General features: G+C 48.8%; 6 protein-coding genes across 6 annotated transcripts; 3 read left to right on the forward strand and 3 right to left on the reverse strand.

Moving 5' to 3' along the window:
- Positions 1 to 3694: 3694 nt before the first annotated feature.
- FPSE_03378 (uncharacterized protein) lies at positions 3695 to 4288 on the forward strand (the record flags this gene model as incomplete). Its single annotated transcript, XM_009256497.1, has 1 exon — positions 3695 to 4288. One exon carries the CDS (start codon positions 3695 to 3697, stop codon positions 4286 to 4288), a length of 594 nt encoding a protein of 197 aa, XP_009254772.1.
- Positions 4289 to 5132: 844 nt separating this feature from the next.
- On the reverse strand, positions 5133 to 7327 carry FPSE_03379 (uncharacterized protein; the record flags this gene model as incomplete). Its single annotated transcript, XM_009256498.1, has 2 exons — positions 5133 to 6100; positions 6151 to 7327. The coding sequence occupies 2 exons, from the start codon at positions 7325 to 7327 to the stop codon at positions 5133 to 5135; spliced, it is 2145 nt and encodes a 714-aa protein (XP_009254773.1).
- A 3254-nt stretch (positions 7328 to 10581) lies between these two features.
- On the reverse strand, positions 10582 to 11769 carry FPSE_03380 (uncharacterized protein; the record flags this gene model as incomplete). Its single annotated transcript, XM_009256499.1, has 3 exons — positions 10582 to 10791; positions 10850 to 11248; positions 11317 to 11769. The coding sequence occupies 3 exons, from the start codon at positions 11767 to 11769 to the stop codon at positions 10582 to 10584; spliced, it is 1062 nt and encodes a 353-aa protein (XP_009254774.1).
- Positions 11770 to 13096: 1327 nt separating this feature from the next.
- FPSE_03381 (uncharacterized protein) lies at positions 13097 to 15264 on the forward strand (the record flags this gene model as incomplete). Its single annotated transcript, XM_009256500.1, has 8 exons — positions 13097 to 13164; positions 13241 to 13306; positions 13462 to 13480; positions 13593 to 13661; positions 13738 to 13900; positions 14040 to 14146; positions 14247 to 14938; positions 15021 to 15264. 8 exons carry the CDS (start codon positions 13097 to 13099, stop codon positions 15262 to 15264), a joined length of 1428 nt encoding a protein of 475 aa, XP_009254775.1.
- Positions 15265 to 15902: 638 nt separating this feature from the next.
- Positions 15903 to 18189, reverse strand: FPSE_03382 (uncharacterized protein; the record flags this gene model as incomplete). The annotated part of the gene is made up of 2 exons (XM_009256501.1): positions 15903 to 17302; positions 17355 to 18189. 2 exons carry the CDS (start codon positions 18187 to 18189, stop codon positions 15903 to 15905), a joined length of 2235 nt encoding a protein of 744 aa, XP_009254776.1.
- Positions 18190 to 18659: 470 nt separating this feature from the next.
- FPSE_03383 (uncharacterized protein) lies at positions 18660 to 19543 on the forward strand (the record flags this gene model as incomplete). The annotated part of the gene is made up of 3 exons (XM_009256502.1): positions 18660 to 18732; positions 18794 to 18930; positions 18986 to 19543. The coding sequence occupies 3 exons, from the start codon at positions 18660 to 18662 to the stop codon at positions 19541 to 19543; spliced, it is 768 nt and encodes a 255-aa protein (XP_009254777.1).
- Between the last annotated feature and the right edge of the window lie 1974 nt (positions 19544 to 21517).

The raw sequence follows: 21517 nt of genomic DNA on the forward strand, positions 1-21517 counted from the left end.
GAAGGCGAAGGCGAGGGGCACACGATATGTCTCACTAGCACAACTCGGGTTTTCTCTACATGCTGCTATGCTATGTTCTGCCACTGTAAAGAAGGATGAGATGGAGCACATGCAGAAGTGTACAGGCGGATACTCTACTGCACCCCTTCTTTTTGCTGCCAATGCGGGTGGGTAAGGCAAGTTCTCTCTCAGCTTTCAAGAGTGCCCTGGTAAAACGAACGATCCATTCCCGTTCCCGTCCCCCACGTCTTCCAGGTCTCCATGTCATATCTCAGCCTTGCATAACTTTCCTACCTAGAACTTGTTGTCACATCTGGTTCCCCCAACGACCGCTAACTAAGAACCACATGTGATTTCAGAGATCACTAGGTTCTGCAGAATGGCAATTGGGGGAGCGGGTATGGAATGGCCCGAAGGAGGCTAGAGTTGGACAAAAAGATCGCCAGGTGTTTAAACTCGCAGCATGGAACACATCGCCTAGCAGACTACGTACTCAGTACTTGGATCAACAGTGACTACCACACCTTATGTTGAGGTGTTTACTACACCACCACCTTGAGGACACCCTTCCACCATACATACCTACCTAGTACCCAGACTCGCCAAACTCTTCTCTTGTTACAGTTCCAAGTATTGCGACAGATGATTCGGGAACTAACCGCAACTCGACTCTTAGGTGAGTCTTGGGACGACTTGATGGGCGAAAGAACGCGCCAGGCCTAGTCGACTCACTTCAAACTCTGCCGATGCCCCTCCAGCCCTCCAAGACCCTGCGCCTTAGCTCTGTGCATCATCCCAGGTCTTGACTCAAATAGGCATCGCCAAAACTCTCACCGCCTCCATCTTCCCGCCTACGCTGCCATGCGCCGAAACCTCGATCAAAAAAAGCCCGCAAATTCAATGCAGCCGATGCCACATGCTTCGTATGAACCAGGACTGACGACGACACCAGCAACGTGTACGTACGTGGGCCGTTGAACGACTTGATGGGGCCGCTTTCATGCACATATCTGCGTACACACACATATTTCATACAGACGGCAAAGGCCTACTGTATGCGCAATAGGCAAGGCAAGTGGTAAACATACATTCTGATGGATGTCATGTATCCGCAACAAGCAGCGAGAACAAGAGAAAGAGACAATCGTTCGTTTATCTAGCCCAACGCCCCCATGGCGGTCAGACCTGAGAGCCGCCGCCATCGTCAAAACAAGAAAAGAGAGAACATTGTGCAACGATAGTTACATGATAATTTCTACCCAAGATGGGCAATGACAAAGTCGGTGATCAGCAAACGACCCATGCTGAGGGTCGACAATTAGTTCCTGTTCCTGTTGCCCCGATAGCCGCAGCAAGTCAGTCATAAACGGAGACACTGCAATGCCATGCTATGCCATGCATCGGCGACTGATGCGATTCTGTCTAATGCGAGCCTTGTCCGTAGATCACTCGTTCCTGACTATGGTAGCTGCAGGCAAGTCGACCGAGATAGCCCTGCACTTACGTTGTCCCAACCTAGGAGACTGTCTTAGACTTTGCTCTTGACTGCCGGTATAATGTAAGAGTGCTAGTTTACCTATTATTAGGCCTGCAACCTGCAAGACGGGCCGCATTTCCAGTCTTTCTATCGCTCGATGCCTCACACGACTCTGCTGGTTAAACTATACAATACCACTTACCATACAGAAAGACCGAGTGACAGGTGCAACTTCACTTTCTCGGTCACCTACCGGATCGGGCCGTGGAGTTGGTCTCGGATATGAAAACTGACGCCGGACATTAGCTTCATTTGTTCAGAAATGAAGCAGATCTTTTTTAGCCTAGATATTTCGATTTCTGAGGCGAGACCAAGTCTGTCTGTTCTCATCTTTTCTCCAAATAAAAGAAAGAGAGAAAGTCTGTCCGTGCTCAAGGTGTTTTGGAAGTTAATCAATAAACTCACTTCAAACACAGCTTATATCGGATGGAGTCAGTACTTGAGCTGATACAACGACCGTGCTCACCATAGCTTCTTCAATGACAACCAGTTCTTTGTCTTGGCCTCCTCATTTTCGGGGCACGCTCTCTTGTTCTGGCAGGTGGTTCCGCCGGTCTCGGAAGCACCCAGACAGCCCTGTTGAGTCGGACAAGCGCCTCGATCTGGCGACAGATAACCTCCGGGCCTCCATAGCTGAGGGAACTGTAACTGCGACTGCAACTGTACAACTTATGGCCGTCATTAAGCAGGACTGGAATTGTATCCATACTAATAAAGACTTGTAGTGGTAAGATTGAGCAATAAGAGTAGGTATTCCAAATATCCGGTAGAGTGAATGATAAAGATTCAGCGCACGGTTAACCTTATCGACTTGTTGACCACGTTAATTAATCCGTTCATCATTCGTATTTTAACCTTGTCCGGACATGTTGAATCGCAGAGAGACTGCCCCCGCACTGCCTGTTAGCAGGCTGTATTAAACATTTCACCTGTCCTCCATACTTGGATGAAGATAAAGTGAGTCTAATTACAAGTGATTAAATTTTTAAATTGAAAGAGGACGCTAGGTAGTTTTTCCATTCCATGTGATTGGAAAGTAACTTGGTTACTTGGCTATCTCGTTGTCTGGAACTTCGAAGCATCTCTGTTTTGCTGGTCTAGACCTTTTCCTCATGGGCGCCCAGGCATGGGTGGAGGGTTGTCCATACACTCACTGTAACAGTGCCCCATCAGCCACTATGGACATATCCTTCCGTCCCCGCCTACAGGGCTAGGTTAGGTAGCACTGTGCGGTGCAGGTACAGCCGGTACCCAGTATATACCAGTGTATTTTTATCCCATCAGCCACCGTTTGGTTTAGCCTCAACTCGTCTCAACTCATGTCAACCTACCTACTCCGAAACGTAACCCAACCATACTCATCCAACGCAATCCTCTATTATTCATCCTCCTGTTGTCGCTTACGCTCACGCACCCTCAAAATCCATCGAAGCGCAGCAAACAGGTAGAGGCAGAAGCAGAGAAGCAAGGCCCGTGAGACTGGGTCTTCAAAAACCCGGTTTGGCTGACCTGTTCCTTTTCCGATACGCGCGGGCGCCTATTCGCTTCTTATCTCGTGCATGCATTAGAAGCGCAGTGCACATCCGCTTCCTTGTTTGCTCACTCGGTCGCTCGCTCTGCTCCGCTTGTCGTCGGATTCACAAGCTTCCCCGGTCCAAGTAACAAAGGCGTAGAGCAAACCACGCCAAGGGGGAAAGCCAAAGAGGTCGAAACGGCAGTGGCAGCATCTGTGAGGCGCAGACTTTGGTCCTTCTCTTCTCGGCCGGTTGGACTTTTTTCTGCCTTTGGATGTTAGAACTTATTACACAACCAAACCATACAATTCTCTACCTTGCAACATAAACCGAACTTTGGCGACGCCGTTCTCGAGGTCTCTCTATCTCTCCTTGATCCCTCTCCAACCACTCCGGATGGAATAACGTTCAGCAGTCCTGTCGTTGACAATGATCATGTACGCCTTTGGATGTTTCATCAGGATAAACTTGTCAACATTACTGTTACTGTCACCAATATCAACAACCTCTAATCGTTAGTCTTTGCTCAGCACCGTCTGACTCCATACTCGATCACACTTTCCTCTCGTCTTCCTTTCTCACGCCATTCGGAAGGAATTCAAAGTCTCTACAGCGCCAAACCACTCTGCCGACCACATCAAAGATGCGCACAACTCAACTTCTCTCCATATCTGTCCCCGTGCCGGGAACTCTCCCTCCGGGCGCCGTGTTAGCTGCTCTGCAGGCCGTTGATCCATTCGTCGCCCACCACCGAACTGTAACAAAGTTGGAGGAAGTCCCAGCAAATCCGGCAGATACTGCGGAGGACCCTTTCTTTGGGCCCTTTGACGACACCTTTCGTGCCTTTGAGATGCAGGAGCTCGTCAACCTCGCTCCTGGTCTGGGTAAAACGATAACTTATAGGGCCATTTTCCAAGTCATTCCCGACGGCTTGCGTTCAAGGGCCAAAGCTCCCGTGGGCGTCGTTGTCCGAGCTCAATGGCAAGTACGCCAACAGCAGCGCGACCGATCAGCTACTGGGCCAATATCGCCTGCAGGCTCGGACAGCACGGCATCGGGCAGTACGACGACGGTTGAAGGGGACGAGTTTGAACTTCATGAACAAGTTCTTCTCGAAGCCAATTCGCTGCTGATGCCCTTCATCACAGAGTCATGTGTATCAGTCCACCGTGAGATTTGCGAGAATTTCATGGCGGCAACGTTCAAAGAATACTTTGGAACATTTCCAATGCATTAACTGTTCCCGGATGAATCTGATCAAATCGGATATAGTCATGACAAACTATAAATCACGAAAGCACGACTAGGCTTGTAATGGGAAGTGAAACAAGGAAATGGTTATGGGACTATTATATGGCGTTGGTGCTGTCATTATTGGGTTTGGAGTCGTATTCACAATTCTTTCCATGGTTACTATTCCAGTATAAAGATATCCAAAGAAAAGGACTCTCGAGCACATCTAACTAACCAATAGGATTGGTTGGTGATCGAGGAGGGGACCTAGACGTCGATATCAGTCATGCATGGTGTGTGTATGAACGGCAACAAATGACCGCACCTTTTTTTTCTTTAACATTGGCATCTATCCATAGTTCTGGTACATATAAGGTCGTTCATTGTGTGGGTATGACTACTAGTATAACGACATATGCTTCGTCCTCTCTATTCAATATAATCAAGGCGAACAAAACAAGTTCACACGTTTAAAATAAATACCCCCACTCATGCTTCCCTAGCAAACCGTGTGAAAACAGACTCAGATTGGTATCTATACGCGTACCGTCTATACCGAACCACCACAACCCAAATTATACAAAAAAGAATAGTGGCCCTAACTAACACATGTAGCTGCAATGATATAACAACCAAATGCATGCCATCTAGAAGCGCTCATAGGATATCCAACACATCCAGAAAACAAGAAAGAACAAGTTCAAATCCGCTTACAGGGCAAGACGGAAGAAGTAAATGAAAAGCAGACGCTGCTGGATAAAAAGGTCTCAAAACAGGTCGTAAATGGGGGCGCAGGAAAGACATTGATCGCGTTACGGAATATTCATCTCTTCATGAGCGAGACCGTGTTACCGGCCACCAAAGTCACTGGCATATCCCATTTCGCCGAAGCCTTGACCCATGCCGCCCTCGCCAAATCCTGTTCCAGGGCCACTTACGTATCCGCCGTCGTCGTTCTCGTCGTAGTCACTGGCATCGAATGAGGAACGACCACTGACTTCATCATCCATGCCAGAATTTACATCAGGAGTTGACCAATTCAACTGAGCCAGTGCGGGATACTGGGCCAGAAGAGCTGCTGGAAGCATGGGGTTGCCTGTTGGGTCCATGGGGTAGACAGGGCCATCCATTGGCATGCCAGACGCAGCCACCATGCTTTGCGCCATGTTGTGCTGCATTCTTTGTTCTTGCCAGAGCCGTTGTCGCTCCATCATCTCTTCATCCAGCAAAGGCTTGATGCAGATTCGGCCTGCTTCGGATCTAAAGTGACGACCCAGAGCATCGGCGCGAGCAAACCTCCTACCGCAACCCCACTGGCCTCCGACTTTGAGATCGCCCTTGCACACAAACTTCTTCTCGCCAGAGTGCAGACTTTCGTGTCGTTTGCGGTCGTGTTGTCTGGCAAAGGCTTTTCCACAGACAGTACATACAAAGGGGCGTTCGTCGGTGTGGGTTCTCAAGTGTGAGCGCAGGTTGTAAGCACGTGTGAACCGTTTGGGGCACAGCGTGCACTGGAAAGTAGCTGGGTGCTTTTGAACACGCTTAGTGGCGCCGTTGTCCGGGTTGTTCTGGTACTCAGGATCTGCCAGTCGCAAGGCAATGACGTTATTGGGTACTGCTGATGTGGACTGCCTTCTCCTAGAAGGCGATGTGCCTGCTTGTCTATCAAGAGGCGACAAAGATCTGGAGTCCGAGCGCGCTGACAAGTCGGCACCTAAAGAAGGCGACATCATGTTTACATTGCCCTGGCGACCCAACAAGCCGCCGCCAGGGTGGAACGGGTCGGTCACGGCACGAGGACGAGATCTGGGACGGCCTAAAATGTGTCAGATGGCTTCAGCAAGCAGATAATCATACTCCACATACCTCTGTCTGGCGGGGTCAATGAGTCTTGATCCATACGCGATTTCGGTGTATCAAAAGCACCTTGCTTGGAATTAGTGGGCGCGAAATCGATGTTAATGGCAGGAGGAGCCATTGACGACAGATCAGCACCCGAGGGCTGAAGTGTCGGGAAAGCCTCAACGGGCGCATTGACATCGGGGTAAGTAGAGGGAATTCCATATGGGTTGTGAGGAGTTGCTAAGCCAAAGCTGTTTTGATTCAACTGGTTCAAGTCGGGCATCTGCTGAGGAACGATGCGAGGACTAATGGCAGGACTATGAGAAGGACTACGGCCCTGGTGCCCGGGACTACCACCGATCTGGGGATCGGAAAGACTAAAGTTACCAATACTCAACACCTCCTGGTATAAACCGCCATCCGAAGGACGATGAGCAGGCGAGTGCCCGCCAATATCGGTCTCGAAGGACTCGGCGCTAACAAGATTGGGCGATGGAGCAACGGATGAAACGTCTGAGTATTCAGATGGTGTACGACGATGGCCCTGGAACTGAGGTCGGTTCCAGTCTGCTATTTGATTTGGGAGAAGAGCATCTGCGGGACCGAGAGAGGCGTGTCGCGAGTGGCTGGGCGGAGACGAGAATTGATGCTGGTTAAAAGCAGGCGACTGATGAGCGGAACCCGGCTGTTGACCATCGTGCTGGAACAAGTGAGGAGGGGTGGGCGAGTGATGCCCTTGCGCCGCCATGGTATTCATATCGTTAGGGTTCAAGGTAGATTGGTCAAACAAGGGAGCGTTGAACTGGTCGCCCTGGCCACTGGTATTCGGAAAGAGGGAGAAATCGTTATCGTTGAGGTTGGGCGACAGGTAAGCTGCCTGAGACTGGTTGTTGAAAGGCAGCGAAGTGCTGTTGTGGTCGAGAATAGCGGGGTCGGACAAATTGGCCTGGCCGAAGGAGTTGTTCTGCTGCTGATGGGCAGGAGGAAGAAAAGAAGGCGACTGTTGAGGGCTCAGGAAACCAGAGTTGTTGAAGGACTCGTAGGACTGTTGTGCAGGCTGATCGAGCGTGAGACCAAGACCAACGGATGGATCGTTATGCTGATAGGGCGACGGCGACGGGGAGTGAGAGTGGTTTATATGAGGCTGTTGGTGACCAGTCGAAAGCGACCGGCCCCGATGAGCCTGAGCTTGTTGATCCATGATGGTTCCGAGTTTAGAAGCAAAACGAAGCCAAGACGGAAAGAAACGACGTAGACGAGGCAGACTTTGGCAGTCAGCCTTCAGGCACCGTGGCGATGCGATGCCGCGCGGGGGGGCTGTGCGCTCACTGGGTGATGCAATGGGCGGGGAGCGTCCTATCACGACAGCCGACGCGTGGAAGGGTTGCGAAGCGCGCAGTAAAAAGAAGGGGATTTCAATAAAGTAGCGCAGTGCTGGATGCAAGAGAGGATGAATGCGACGTAAGGAAAGAGCTTGTATGCCGATGGTTTGTTGGTGTTGTCGTGGTGTTGGTGTATTGGGTTGGGCCGACAGCGCAGACGATGGAGAGAGTCGGGTCAGGTTGTGGGCGGTGGGATGGATGATGGATATGTACTTTGTAGCTGTAGTGTACAGAGAGGTTGCAGAGCTAGGAGGCAGGTAAGGCAAGGTAATAATCGATGGAAGGTAAAAAGCCCAGTCCGGGGCGGGTAAAATTAAGGTGATTGGGTTAGGCCGGTCAATGCTTCTTGGAGGGGTGTGTCCGGTAACAGCAGGTAGAGTACCAAAAGTCAACCTGTACCCTGCCAATTCGTTTGATTATTTTGTGAGCTTTTTTCCCCTTGTCGATATGGATGAGGAGGAGTAAAACGGGATGGGGTACAAAAGGGAAGCGGGGAGAATAGAGATGAAAGTGAAAGTGGAAATGGAAATGGCGGGCAGCTGTAGGTACAGTTAGTAGTAGTGACCTTAGTAGTCTAGCACTAGTACTGTCCGCTACTTGTCTGCTGGAACGCAAGGGTTTCTCTACTCTCACATGTGGCTGGTCCCCTTTCGTCCAGAATTCCAATAGAAGGAAGCCCAAAGTCTAAGCTCAAGCTCAAGCTCATGCAAATGGGGCCGGGTAGATCTACAACGCCTACATAAACGGACAAAAAGTGAATGGATGTTAGGATTTGATTACTAACAGTACAGTGCTTACACACATGAGGCCAGGATGGCACCTAGGCTGTGCAGAGACACGTCGGGGTTGGAGGTGTATGATAGTAATAACCCCCAAATACAGATACCTAGTCTACCAAACGAGTGAGATGGTTAGGTCAGACCAGGTTTTGCTAATTTTAAAACAATATTGGCGATGGTTTGATCTGTTTCAAGCGAGGCAGACTTGCTTTATGTTCGTGGGATCATGGTAATCATGATGTCGCTAAGTTAATTTCCTAGAATGTGAGGGTAAGTGAGAAAGTGAGATGAAAAGTGATAGAATGGATGGTGAGAAAGTGATCACTTCAGCGAATGAACCTCTAGTTCTGCCAGGTTTGTATGAAATGGAGGTCACATCATATGCCTGTCATTAAACTGCATGTCGTTCATATTTCGGGAGATACCAGAAACTCATTAATCTTGAACCATCCACTCGCTTGCTCAGATGGTCTATCTCGTCCACTGGTTTTGGGTTGGTAGGCCTCGGTAAATGAGCATCAGCACTATTTGAATACCGAATTTACTATCTTACTAGCGGCACTTTTGCATACCTAGAGTGCTGCTGAGCTGTATTACTTTGTGTGGTATAAGAACGGGCTGGTTGGGGATATGCTTATCCGTGAGTGCATGCCATTTCATGCATTTGCAGCCATGAACAGCTGAAAGTTGATTGTGTTTTCCCGATAGTCATCACACTACACTGTGTAGCATAGAGTACCTACATGCTGGTAGAGAAATAAGGTCGACCATTGTCCAGGCTGCTGTTAGAGTTTCCCACTAAGACTAACAGGAAACCGCCGGATTTAGTGGATCTTATTACCTGTCAGAACGGAGAGAAGTTTCAACGCTGTCTTGATTGTTACTAGGTAATTTAGGTCGGGTGTGCGCTTGTTATCGAATCAGCCTGTCTCAGACAAGGGCAAGCCAGGTTCAACTCCCATCTCTCTGGTGCACATTACAGTTCACAGTACGAATACAGTTGCTCATTGCTAGGCGGTTATGGACATGAAGCGAATGCAGGGGACAAGTTGAATCACATCAAACCTTGCGTGCGTCTCCGTCACTCTCTCGATTCTAGATGGTAAAGTCTCGGTAGTCTTACAATGATGTGTGTTATACAGAGTAATAAGATAAACTTACACTCTATAGTCTAACCACAAATACATGTAGCACAATTTACAGAGCTTATAATAGATACACGTTAACTAACTAAGTGGATGTTCCTGGATCGTCATTTTGCACTGCCTCTGGAAAGTGTGATGCTTCTAGTGCGGCTTTAGGTCACCACTTACAAGTGTTCATGGATGTCTACATACGTATCACATCTGCAGTATTGAGTTACACTGCCCCCAGCCTTACACGCGGCCCAGGATCTGATCCCACATTCTGAGGCGGTGCTCTTTTCGTTCCCCGTTATAGGAAAATTAACTGATGATGATTTGCGTGCCATCGGTACCTACAGGAGTCAGTGTTGTAAGCATTGATTCAGTGACATCAGTTTCAGCTTACATGCCTACCCCTGCCCCCATGCCCTTGTCCCTGTCCCCTGCTTTCTGCTCCCGGTCGGTGACAACCGAGTGATTCCTTTGGTGTTTGAAGATCCTCACAAGGCAGATTTTAGTTTTCGCATTAACTTTGATGTTTGCTAGCTCTTCTTTTTGGTGACGCGGTCCGTATCGAAGAAAATAAGCTTATACGATAATGGTAGGTAGGAACTGGAACTAACAAGAAGTTGTTAGCAAATGGATTTCACGTGAACTCTTGCCCAAAGTTTGGTGAACCGGGGCAATTTGAATAGGCGACTTATTGTCTTTACGTATTATGTAGGAGGTAGTGAGGTAGTGAGGTTGGAGGAATCTTACCATCACTACTTGTATAAGTGTTATTTGAGCTATACTGTATATATGCTTACCGTTTTAGGGAATCATACTGCATTTGAAGCAAATGAATTACTTTATTCATCTTCGTATTCACATATGAATTTTGCTGCAGGTTAGGGGGGAAAATATCTGAAATTATAAATACTCCAAGTTGACTGTCAACTTTTTTATCGTGACGCCCCCGATACTCCAAAGCGCATAAAGAGTAGAGTTGATATGACCAAAACGCCAAAATACCAACAAACTCCGCCGTTAAATGCAAATGACAATCATACACATGATTTTCGTTTTATCTTTTAATCCTTCATTGCACAAACAAATTGGCTTTTCAAGGGAATTCCAACACAACTTGCAACAGACCTTAACGAGAAATGTAGCTTTCATCAGTCGTCCTTAGATGACTTCAGCTCGATCATAGCCGGCTGCCTTCAAAGCAGGCCTTGGTGGTTCACGATCCTTGAATTCACTGACGAATGGGTTTGGGTCCTCATTCTGGTTGAGGTTGCCCAGTGTATGGTTGACTCCTCGGTGTGTTGCCTCATCGGCCCGGATGTAGAGGATCAAGTCCTTCATTGTACGGTGCTCCTTTGGCATCTTCCAGTACTAAAATGTATTGTCAGATATCCATGTCGCATGCCAGCGCACGTTGCAAGTATCTTACCTGAATAGCAATATCGGGGATCTCGAACTTGGGATCACTCCACTTTGGCAAGTTGCCGTCCTCAATCTCCTTGATACAACGAGTATAGGTGTGGACAGCCTCTTCCTCAAGGTAACCAACAAATCTGTGGACAATCTTGGGCGAGATGAGGTACGAAACGAACAGGCTGTTGAAGAAGACTCCTTGGGCACCAATGATCATCATCTTCATGAACCAGCCAGGCTCGCACATCTTCATGAACGTCAAGAGATGCATTCGCTCGTTATAGCTCTCCTCGAGAAGTGTTTCGATCCAACCGTTATCACGTTTCATCCGTCGAAGACTACCGAGATGCCGTAACATGCCGCCAACCATTCCTGGAACACCGGCGACACTTTCCAAGAAGATGAACCGGATTAACTGCTTCATGTTAGGGTTTGTTCAAAACTTGGGTAACCCCAGGAGTGTAAGATATCGATATGACTTACCCATTGCGCCTCGGTGAGTGGCTTCTGGGCTACGATGGAGGTGGTTGGTTTACTCTTGTCTGACTTCTGGTCCCGGTCCATGCCTGTTGCCTTGTCCATACAATACCTGGCAACGCGGACAATCTTCCAAGCAGTCTTATCGCCGATAGTCTTGGGTTCTCGGTGGGCAGGCTCAACTGCCATCATCTCCTTGTATGTGTAACCTTCGTGTGGCCATGCTGGTTTGGTTTTTTGGATGTGCGGCGTCTCTTTGACGGGGAAGAAGTCACGAAGACGGTTGTTGGGTGTCGATGAAAAGAGTCGGTGTTGCTGGGGAGCAGAGTAACCGGTTCGAACAATGGCGTTAGTTCTAAGGAGAGATTCTGAAGAGGATAAGGTTCGAACAAGACCAAGAGTTGCAGCCTTTGCAGCCTGTCTCGAAGCCTGGCTGTGGTGAAGCTGAGTTGACAACATTTGGGATGTGTGAGACTCTTGACTAGTCTAGTAGTCTTGTGTGGGAGTGTACTTCTATGAATAATAGAGGCGAATTTTTGATACAAAATGGTTTATGATACCTATACAAAGCTTCCTGCCTGAGGAGGTGCAGGTTGGCCTTTATACATTCTCAAGGCGGAAGCCCTCGGAGAAGCATTCTCACCGAGCCCCCTGTGGAATTCATTCCAGGCTAGAGCAAGTAGATTATGTGTCTGTACCACCTATGGGTATAATTGCTGACCCATATGCATCTAGCTGACAAGAGACGTTACAAATGTCACGAAGAGAGACCGGGAGCAGACGCCACAAGGTGAGTAAGCAGAGGTACATGACCGTGTAAGAGAGTGCGGCGTATGCGGCGTATGCGGCGTTCTTTCCGTCGCCCACTAACAGACCCAACTTGTTCCAAGCCTAACCAAACCAAGCCCAAGAGACGAGCCAAAATCTCGGTCCTGTCACTGACATCCGCAAGGACCTAGGCAACCGGAAGCGCTAGAAAGACGTTCCCGATGAACTTGACGAGGCTCAAAAGCTGTGGCTGCCACGTGAGTGAAGTTGACCGGAAGGACTCGGGTCTTGACACTTTGACGGTCAGGAATTCTTAGGAGTCACTCGCCAGCTGACATCAATGAGTGTAACAATAGATCAAGACTCATGGTACGCGCTACAAACGGGCCTATTCTCTAGTTGCCGCGATCTTGCGCTATTCTAGTTTTTCCTTTTCATTTTCGCTCTATTTTTCACTTTCTAATCCCGAATTAAATGCGGGCATGGATAGGAGAACGAATCGGGATTTCTCGATATTATCCAAGATCCAAGCTTGAGTTTTGACCTTTGTCTATTGCCTCATGACTCCGTACAAGAGGGTCTTTTTCGGAATCATGAGGAGGTGAATCGGCGACTGTTATGGTCATCTGTTATGTACATGTTTATTTCATTGGAAATCTTAGAGATCCATGCCAGGACCTGCGCCGTCATCTCATGGTTCATACATACATAAGCTAAGGACTTAAATTGACAGTGAAGCTATTATTCTCCCTGGAGGTACCAATTGCACAGGCATTCTTAGGAACTCAGGTAGATACTGTGCAATGCTACTACAACTTATGTCCGACAAGCTCGTGGTGTAGGGTATATGGCAATCCAATAGGCAAGAGAAAGGTTAACCATACAGTCTTTAAGATAAAGACTCGAAGACTATTTCGAAAGATAACATAAAATGACTTGCTAAATTCATTTCCCATACCTTGAGCAACTTTAATATTTTGATACTTTATATATAGTTCAAATCTACGCTATCATTTACATGTTTGATCGGCGTCTTCTTGGTGTACAAGTAAAGAGTATGTCAAATAACTGTAGGAACGTAGATGCGTAAGTTACTGACTGTACCGCGTTATCAACGCTGAATACCTGACTTCGTAATTTATTTGACTATTTTCCTATCCAGTTTATGGTGTCGACTGCCGAAGGACCACCCCAGTTTGCCTGACGTCAACTGTATCCGTATCCACAGGTAATATGCATGAGAACGAAGAAAAAAAAAGGTTGCCCCTCCTTGATTAACGACCCCTCCATCATTGTTTTGCTTAGGTTGATCAGTTTTGTGCCTGATGAGTAACACTTTTCTCATGTTTAACATTTTGTTATTCATAATCACGCAAATAACAGACCTAAATCAGTTCGTTTAGTAAGTGTTGCCTTAAGTACTTTGGTTAATAGGAAATCAACTGGCTGTAGCATATACATATAGATATAGAGGTTGAATGCAAAGTTAATAACAAGCTTGGCTACAAACCTAGGAACAAACTCAGTATAGTAGTAGCCAAGGGAACGAAGAACAAGAGAATACTACTGGGCTAATACCTAGTGTAAGTAGGTTGTTGGAAGATCCATCGACCCGTTTTGTACCGTAGCCAGCCCAACATCAACACCCACCCACTACAGGCGCACAACTTGGGCACCGCACCACACACAAAACTTCATTTCCCTCTGCCACATTCACGCGCCCTAAAACATAACTGCGACTTCAAACTCCCGCAAATCACCAAACACAACCCGTCATCAAAGACCGATATACCGACCGACATCATGCCTCCTAAGAAGTGGGGTACGTAAATCTTCTTGCCCAGATTATCGTGACGTCTTATCCAACGATGGATGGATTTTTGCGGGGTCGCTCTCTGTCCCTCCCTCGCGTACAACATGGTAGAATGGAAGGACGTCTTTGCTAACTGACACGTCTATAGATGAAGAGGAGAGCGACGACAGCTCCTCCTCCTCCGCTGCCCCTGCCGTTGGTGCCGCAGCCGTTGCTGCTCGCCGCAAGTTCGACGATGAAGAGGACGATGGAGATGTAAGTCTTTGATCTTGTCTGGCTTTGTCTTGTTACCTTACGAGTCCTGTTGCGCTGAGCTGTCCACTCCCGCTCCCGACTGACACAATCTTCTCTACAGGTCCTAGATTCGTGGGATGCCGATGACTCCGAGGCCGAGCGTGAAAAGGAGCGCAAGGCTGCCGAGGTCAAGCAGAAGGCTGCCGCCGCCGCCGCAGCTGCCAAGAAGCCCAAGGGTCTGCGAATCGCCCAACACCAAGCCGAGCGTGCCCAGCAGAAGGCTGAAGCCGAGGAATCCGATGAATACGAGGAGACCGAGGGCGAGAAGCGTGAGCGACTCCGGCGCACCGAGCAGGAGGCCGATCTCGCACACGCTGCCGATATGTTTGGAGATATTGGAATCAGTGCCAACCGTTCCAAGGCTCGTCCCGCTACTGTCGTCGTCGACGCCAATGATCCCACCAAGACCGTCGACATCTCCAAGCTGCCTCTCTTCCAGCCAAAGACCAAGCTCCAGTTCGAGACCCTCCGAGCAAGCATCGCTCCTCTCATCTCGGCCAACGCAAAGAGCGCCCACTACTCTCTGTTCCTCCAAGACTTCACCAAGGCCCTTGCCAAGGAGATGAACAGCGAACAGATCAAGAAACTCGCCAGCAGCATGACTGCTTTGGGTAACGAAAAGATGAGGGAGGAGAAGGCTGCCGACAAGGGCGGCAAGAAGTCAAAGGCTGCCAAAACCAAGACTTCCCTCGTCACTGGCCGTGCTAACGTTGCGGACACTACCACCTACGACGACAACGATGACTTTGGAGAGTGAGTAATTGGCTCTGAATCTTGAAGAACTCGCCAAACTGACTCTTTCTCTAGTGATGACTTTATGTGAAGTGGTTCTCAGTAACACACGAAGGAGACCTCTCGCCCCTGGGTTCCGACCCACCGCTTCCAGCCTCGACTTGTACACTCCCGCCCCCGTCCAACTGTTTGCCAACTCGGCATGCCGTCGACGCAAAGATGACAATCAAGTCCCGCGGCGTCGCCTCGAAACCCTCTCGGTTACTCGAGGGCAGAAGCAGGGGAGTATGGCGGAGGTGCTCTGGGAGGGAAAGGCAGCAGGCATGCAAAAGTGGTTAATGCCCTAAAGATTGAAAAGCGTCAAGGATCATATACGGGAAACATGGCGAATCGGGTTCATGGCGGCATCTTTTTATGCTCTTGGTATACGTACTAGATTTCCACAGAAGGGCCTAATGTTAGTAGAAGACGATTTGCTTCAAAAACTTTTATGACACATGGATATACTAGGTCCGGGCTGTCGTGTTTCACAGTAACTGGATGGCTGAAAGCTGTAATTAGAAGTCTTGTGCATCATGTCTAGAAGAATGGAGAAGCCAAGTCCTTGAAATAGACCATAGATCATGTTTATTCGTTTGCAAGAGCCTATCTATTATTTCATCTTCGGTGAACATTACCAGTACCGCAAGGGTATCTCAACCACCCGCTCATCGTTTTGCTCCGTGGAAACATTAAGAATTTGAGTAGAGTCATCATGGGCAAAATCTTGTCGTGGATATATCAAAACCCGTCAATGCGGGTAACAGGTAGTCATGTCGTAAATAACCCCAAACGCCTCTGTTGCCTTTTACAAACGTCGTTATCTTCGGACGGCGCCTTAGAGAAAAATAAAATAATACAAGTCGCAAATGCGTCGTTTCGAGCCGTATGCTCCGAGAAATTAAGAGCAGAACAGATCGAGGAACGGTGACCCGTCTATGGCAGCTCACACCACATTACCCGCCATGCCCATGAAGAGGGCATGAACAGCAACCGACAAGGTCCAAAAGCCGACCTTCTTAAACCGCCGGACACGGCTCTGCTGGTTTTCAACATCGTTTGCAAACGCATCGTACGTCTCTGCTGACATATCGTTCATGAGACCACAGTCAAAGATGGACCAGCTGCCATCAAAATCGCTGGCTCGCTTCACAATGCGGCAGTTAATCGGGATGTACGTCTTCTTGGCGTTGATGTACGCAACGATAGGCCGGACCAACGCCTGGTTGACATAGGACATGTCCTTGGTGAAAAGAGGCACTGCGGCTTTAACGTCGTTCATGGAAATCCGAAGGTCCATGATCAGGTATCGGCGCTCCTCCTCGCTTGTTTGTGGCTCCTCCTCGGCGGGCTTGTCGCCAAGAAGATCGCTGGTAAAGTTTGAAAGATGCCCTGACGTAAGAAGAGCGGGCCCCTGTTCTTGTATGTTTCGAATAAATCGATGTCTGTTTGTGTCGACGATATCTTCGAGCTGGTCGTAAAAGTCGGCCATAACCTTGGTAATACTCTCGTCAGTGTCAGCAGGGAACATGACATCAGCTACAATGTCAACATTCCCTTCATAAATCCAACCAAACGGACCCTCTACACCACGATTTAGGTGATCTATCTTCAAGCCATCTATGCGAAGCCGGCTGAACTTCTTCCAAGCCTTGGGGTCGCCGAAGCCAACAGAGGCTTCTGGATCGCCATTACCGCTGGGCACCACACCGTGGACTTGCCGGGGATGGATCGTAAACAGTGAGCCATCGAAAGACCCTGACATGTGGTTGGCTGAAAGGAAGTCGTAGAAGAGCCACTGTTTTCGAAGTTGGGGCAACTCGCAAGAGAATATGCTGACAGAAAATGGTCGGAATCCGCCCGGCTGGTGGACGGTAAGTAGAAGGTCCTCCATCTTGAACTTTTCTATTTCGAAGTCTCCCGGCTGGTGTTTATGGCGGTACGATAATGGATCAACCTCTTCGACTGGCCAGGTCACCGAAGTCCTGTCAAGAACACCGCGAACGCCTTTAATTTCAACATCCTTGAGCAAGCCTTTGCCGTTCCACCAATTCAAAAACGAAAGTGTAACGTTGACTGTTGACAGCGTAATGTCGAACTGGGTATAGTTCCCATCGTCCTCAACTTCGGGCGCCTCGGCTTTGCGGCCAGCAGCAGCCTCAGCGGCGGCATCTGATGAACCCTTGCTCACAGACGAAACATTACCCTGACCAGGTCGTCGTGAGACAAACACATTGCGGAAAGAGATGACGTTATCCCGCCACTTGGGAACAATGGCCGACTCGAAGACAACAGTGACACCAGCGGACTGAGTCAGATAGTCACCCACCCATTGGGCGAGTGTTTCTATTTCTCGTTAGTAAGATGTCTGCTTTATGTATGCAAAATATGTTCATACCTTGGGCTACAACGGTGTTGATGGACAAGATAATTAATGAGAAGAATGTTGTTGTTCCGACAATAATCCAAGCGAGGTGGCCGAAAAGGAACCACGACACAAAAGCACCCCATTCATCGATATTCCATGGTCTCATACTCCTGATCGATATCCATTTTAGACGGACCTTGAGTCGCTGCCAAAAGCCATTGGCGGCCTCGAGCAGTTCATCCTTAGTTGGTCGATGCGGCATCCTCGGTAGGTGTAGGTAGGACATGTAAGAAACTGGCTCAGAATCCGTTCCTGCAGGCACTTGATCCCCGGACTTGGTAGTTTGGTTTGTAGCATCTTTGCTCGTTTCACTTAGTGTCGATGGCTTTACCTTTTTCAAGTCTTCCGTAGTTCTTGCTGGTGTAGGGGGGGTGTCTGTGATATCCTTGCCGCAAGAACATTTTGGTCCATTTCCATTTCCACTGCTGCTGCCTCTGCCACTGTAGAGGCGATGTTGCTGCCAAGTAATCGCCGACCAAGATAACAAGGCAGATGGTTGAGAAATTAAGGATCGTGCCGTGAGAGGGGTTGTGCGCTCGCGCATAGATTTTTGAGGCTTGATGGCATGACATAATGGAAATACCGGCGTTCCAGGCACACCATTACTGACGGTTTGCTTCCAAATCTGGGTTTGTCGCTGGGTATGATTCAACCGGACATTGGAGAAAAGAATGGGAGTCGTCGGCCATCTCGCACTGAGATCTGTCACAGTACGTATGGGTGTCGAAGCGAATATTGCTGGAGAATAGTTGGACGAGGTCCCCAAGCAGCGCCCGATCACAGAAGAGGGGATACCCTTGGCCATCATTCCAGCATCATGGTGTCTGACTGAAGAACAAAAAGACACAAGAGCTGGGGTACGACAAAAAACCTAAAACCGGGAAAACTTTAGGTTGCAAGGTCTGGAATTGGAACCAGAGGACGGGCGAAGACAGGACGGAGATAGTGAGCAACAGATTCCGTCACAGTCGATTCATGCTAATCAAGCTGTACGGCACCTTTTCATGGCCCTGCAGAAAAGTCACTCCATGACGCGCCTAGCCGACTGCAAACAGCGAGCCAATCGATAAGCTCCGATAAGTCACACAAATTTTTGTTCAGTGCGGCCGAAAGTCGAGAAACGCACCCCACCGAACAGACCTTTGAAAGTCAGGTTGACCTTGACGATTTTTTCCCCCCCGTTTGTGACAAATCTCAAACAATCCTTTTCGAAGCACGTCTCTTGCATCTTGATCCCATTAATCTTTCCGGGATATCTATCAGATAAATTCAAAAATGCCTGCGCCAACAGCACTGAAGCAGGCCGAGAGTGCCCCGCTCGCCAACGATATTTCGCTCCCAGTTGAAGGTAAGTACAGAAAGTCTGAATGGACTGTGAATTATGATGCATGTGTCTGACTTTTATCCAGGTGCCGATGAAGAGTTTCTGTTAGATGCGCCTGGCGCTGAGGATGCCGATGCGAATGTCCTCGTGCCCGTCGAGGATAGCAACGATATGCAAATCGACGAGGAAGGACGACCTCGGTTTGCGCCCGCCAGAGACATTGTGAGTGCGAATTTGCGCCACCATATCCTACTCATATTCCTAACCGCCTTACTAGGATCCCGTCACCAGGGTCGAGACACGCAAGATTCCTATCCCTCCTCACCGAATGACACCTCTAAAACAGTCATGGACATCCATTTACCCGCCATTGGTTGAGCACCTCAAGTTGCAATGCCGAATGAACATCAAGCGCAAGACGGTCGAGTTGAGGTCATCAAAGCACACTACCGAGTCCGGAGCGCTGCAGAAGGGAGAGGACTTTGTCAAGGCCTTCACCTTGGGCTTTGACGTGGACGACGCTATCGCCCTGCTACGACTAGACGACCTTTACATTCAGAGCTTCGAGATCAAGGATGTGCGAACGATGCATGGCGACAGCCAAGCCCGTGCTATTGGACGAATTGCTGGAAAGGATGGAAAGACGAAGTTCGCTATTGAGAACGCTAGCAGAACACGTATCGTTCTGGCCGATAGCAAGATTCATATTCTGGGTGGATTCAAAAACATTCACCTTGCTCGAGAGTCAGTCGTGAGCCTCATTCTCGGAAAGCCACCCGGCAAGGTGTATGGCAACCTTCGAACAGTTGCGGCGAGAATGAAGGAACGTTTCTAAAGGACAAAATCTGGCGAAGGACTTGGGTTGCTACAAACGGCGTTTCGGGTGGGCAGCATTATGATCTTGAATTTGTGAACCAGGGTTACTCAGTCAAATGGAAGAATGGCATAGTAGATAACGATAAAGATAGAGATGAATCGATTAGTCGCTCTGTGGATACCCACCATCACCCATAGCCAGCAATGTGTGATTATGCCTACCTACCTAGTTGTAGATACTACCCTCTACAATCAGATCATGTCTAATACATCGCGGTAAGGCCGCGCTCTTTGAATATCAAACCACATCTTCGGCGGTATAAGCGATTAAAGATCCATTCTGTCACTATTCTCTGGAGGTGAGGGGTGGGATATCTCGGGTCTATTGTTGGCCCGCAGTGCATCTTGTCATGAGATGATGGTAGGCACGGACTCAGATCAGTTCATCTGCATCCATGTCTATCAGAACACATCAATTTTCATCGGTCGACTTTGGAAGCTGACCGACAATTGAATGTAGCACAGTAGATGGGTGTAATTTTTGTTGGAACGTCATGTCTACCTGAATGAAGTGGGAACATAGTTTAATCGGTATGAAAGCGAGGCTTTGGCAGTTCAATTAGACTAGACTACCAATGTACAGAGTAGACCTTGCCGTCATGCACCTTGTTGATATGCAGCCTTCCGGAGGCGCGAGGCATCGTGTTGTTCTCATTATACATACCTTGTTGACTTGGCTCCTGATCAGGACGGGAACTGTCCAACCGGAAGACGTCCTCAAGCCGACACGACGAGACTGAGTTGCGATGGGGCGGGCAACGGGCAAGATGAGCCCGCAGCGCCGGGAATCAACGGGAGCGAAGCATAATCTGATAATAGTCACATGTAGTTGAGTTTGATACGTGGAGACATGCTGTGCATATTGACACAGAGAAACAGCTTAAAGTATGGCAGAATACAATGTTCGTGTCTACGTGGAGACACCAATGGTGGTGTGTAGATGACCTACGGCGGCGTACTGTCCGTTCTGACTTTCTCGGTCTCGGTGCGGCGTTGCATCGGCGGGCGTGAAATGTGCTAAGGCGGCAAAAAGGTGACTTTTCCACATGAATATACATTCCATGACCCATGGATGGATCTGATGCTTGACACGCAAGCGAGCCATGCTATACCATATTCACTGTCCAGTGTCCTGCTATACGCCAGGACCCTGGTATTGCCTCTTGTCGGCCGTTTGCTGTACATGCAATTAGTTATGGATCTCCAGAGTGAGCGGCGAGCCATTGAGATGGCTTCTAGCGAGGTGGGCGTGGGATGGGTTGGATCTGGGCGATTGTGAAGCCTCCAAAGGTGGGGCCAGTCCAGGGGAGAATCGGACCCCTCCTCTAGCCTCTGGTCGAATTGACCAAGGGTAAGATATTGTGAGATCATTTTCACCCCTCCAACGTCAATCGGTGCCCCACCTCGTAGGTAAATTTTGGTGAGAGACATGGAGGAATGTGCAAGTTGAGAGAGATGGGGAGGGCGACAGGTACGTAGGAGGCAGTCAGTTTTTCTCGTGTCGGCCGTTTACTGGATCAGAAGGAAGTGGTAGGGATTGGCTTCGACTTTTGTCAGTCTCGATCGACAGATTTCCTCTTGTTTCCAGGAACCATTCATAAACACTTTGTCCTCCCCTCTTGTAGCCAGCCTTTTTCTCTCTCTTCTCTTCCATCTTCATTCCATCCATCACCCTCTTCTCTCACCACATCATTTTATCTGCCTACCAGACTGGTTTCTGTTGGCTCCAATTGTGTCTGATAAATAAACATTTTACCTAAGGTGAGCTTCAATCATGCATGATAAAACAGTCACAGCTATTATCAATGCCCCTCATCTTTGTTTCAAGCATCCGTGTCGACCTAGCAATCGATAGCACAACACGGGAGAGCAGCTACCTACACCTACACTACACCTCAGCTTAGGTTGAGCTCCCCCCTCCCCCCTCCCCCCT

Source organism: Fusarium pseudograminearum, chromosome 1 (genome assembly GCF_000303195.2).
Source record: "Fusarium pseudograminearum CS3096 chromosome 1, whole genome shotgun sequence".
NCBI lineage: Eukaryota > Fungi > Ascomycota > Sordariomycetes > Hypocreales > Nectriaceae > Fusarium > Fusarium pseudograminearum.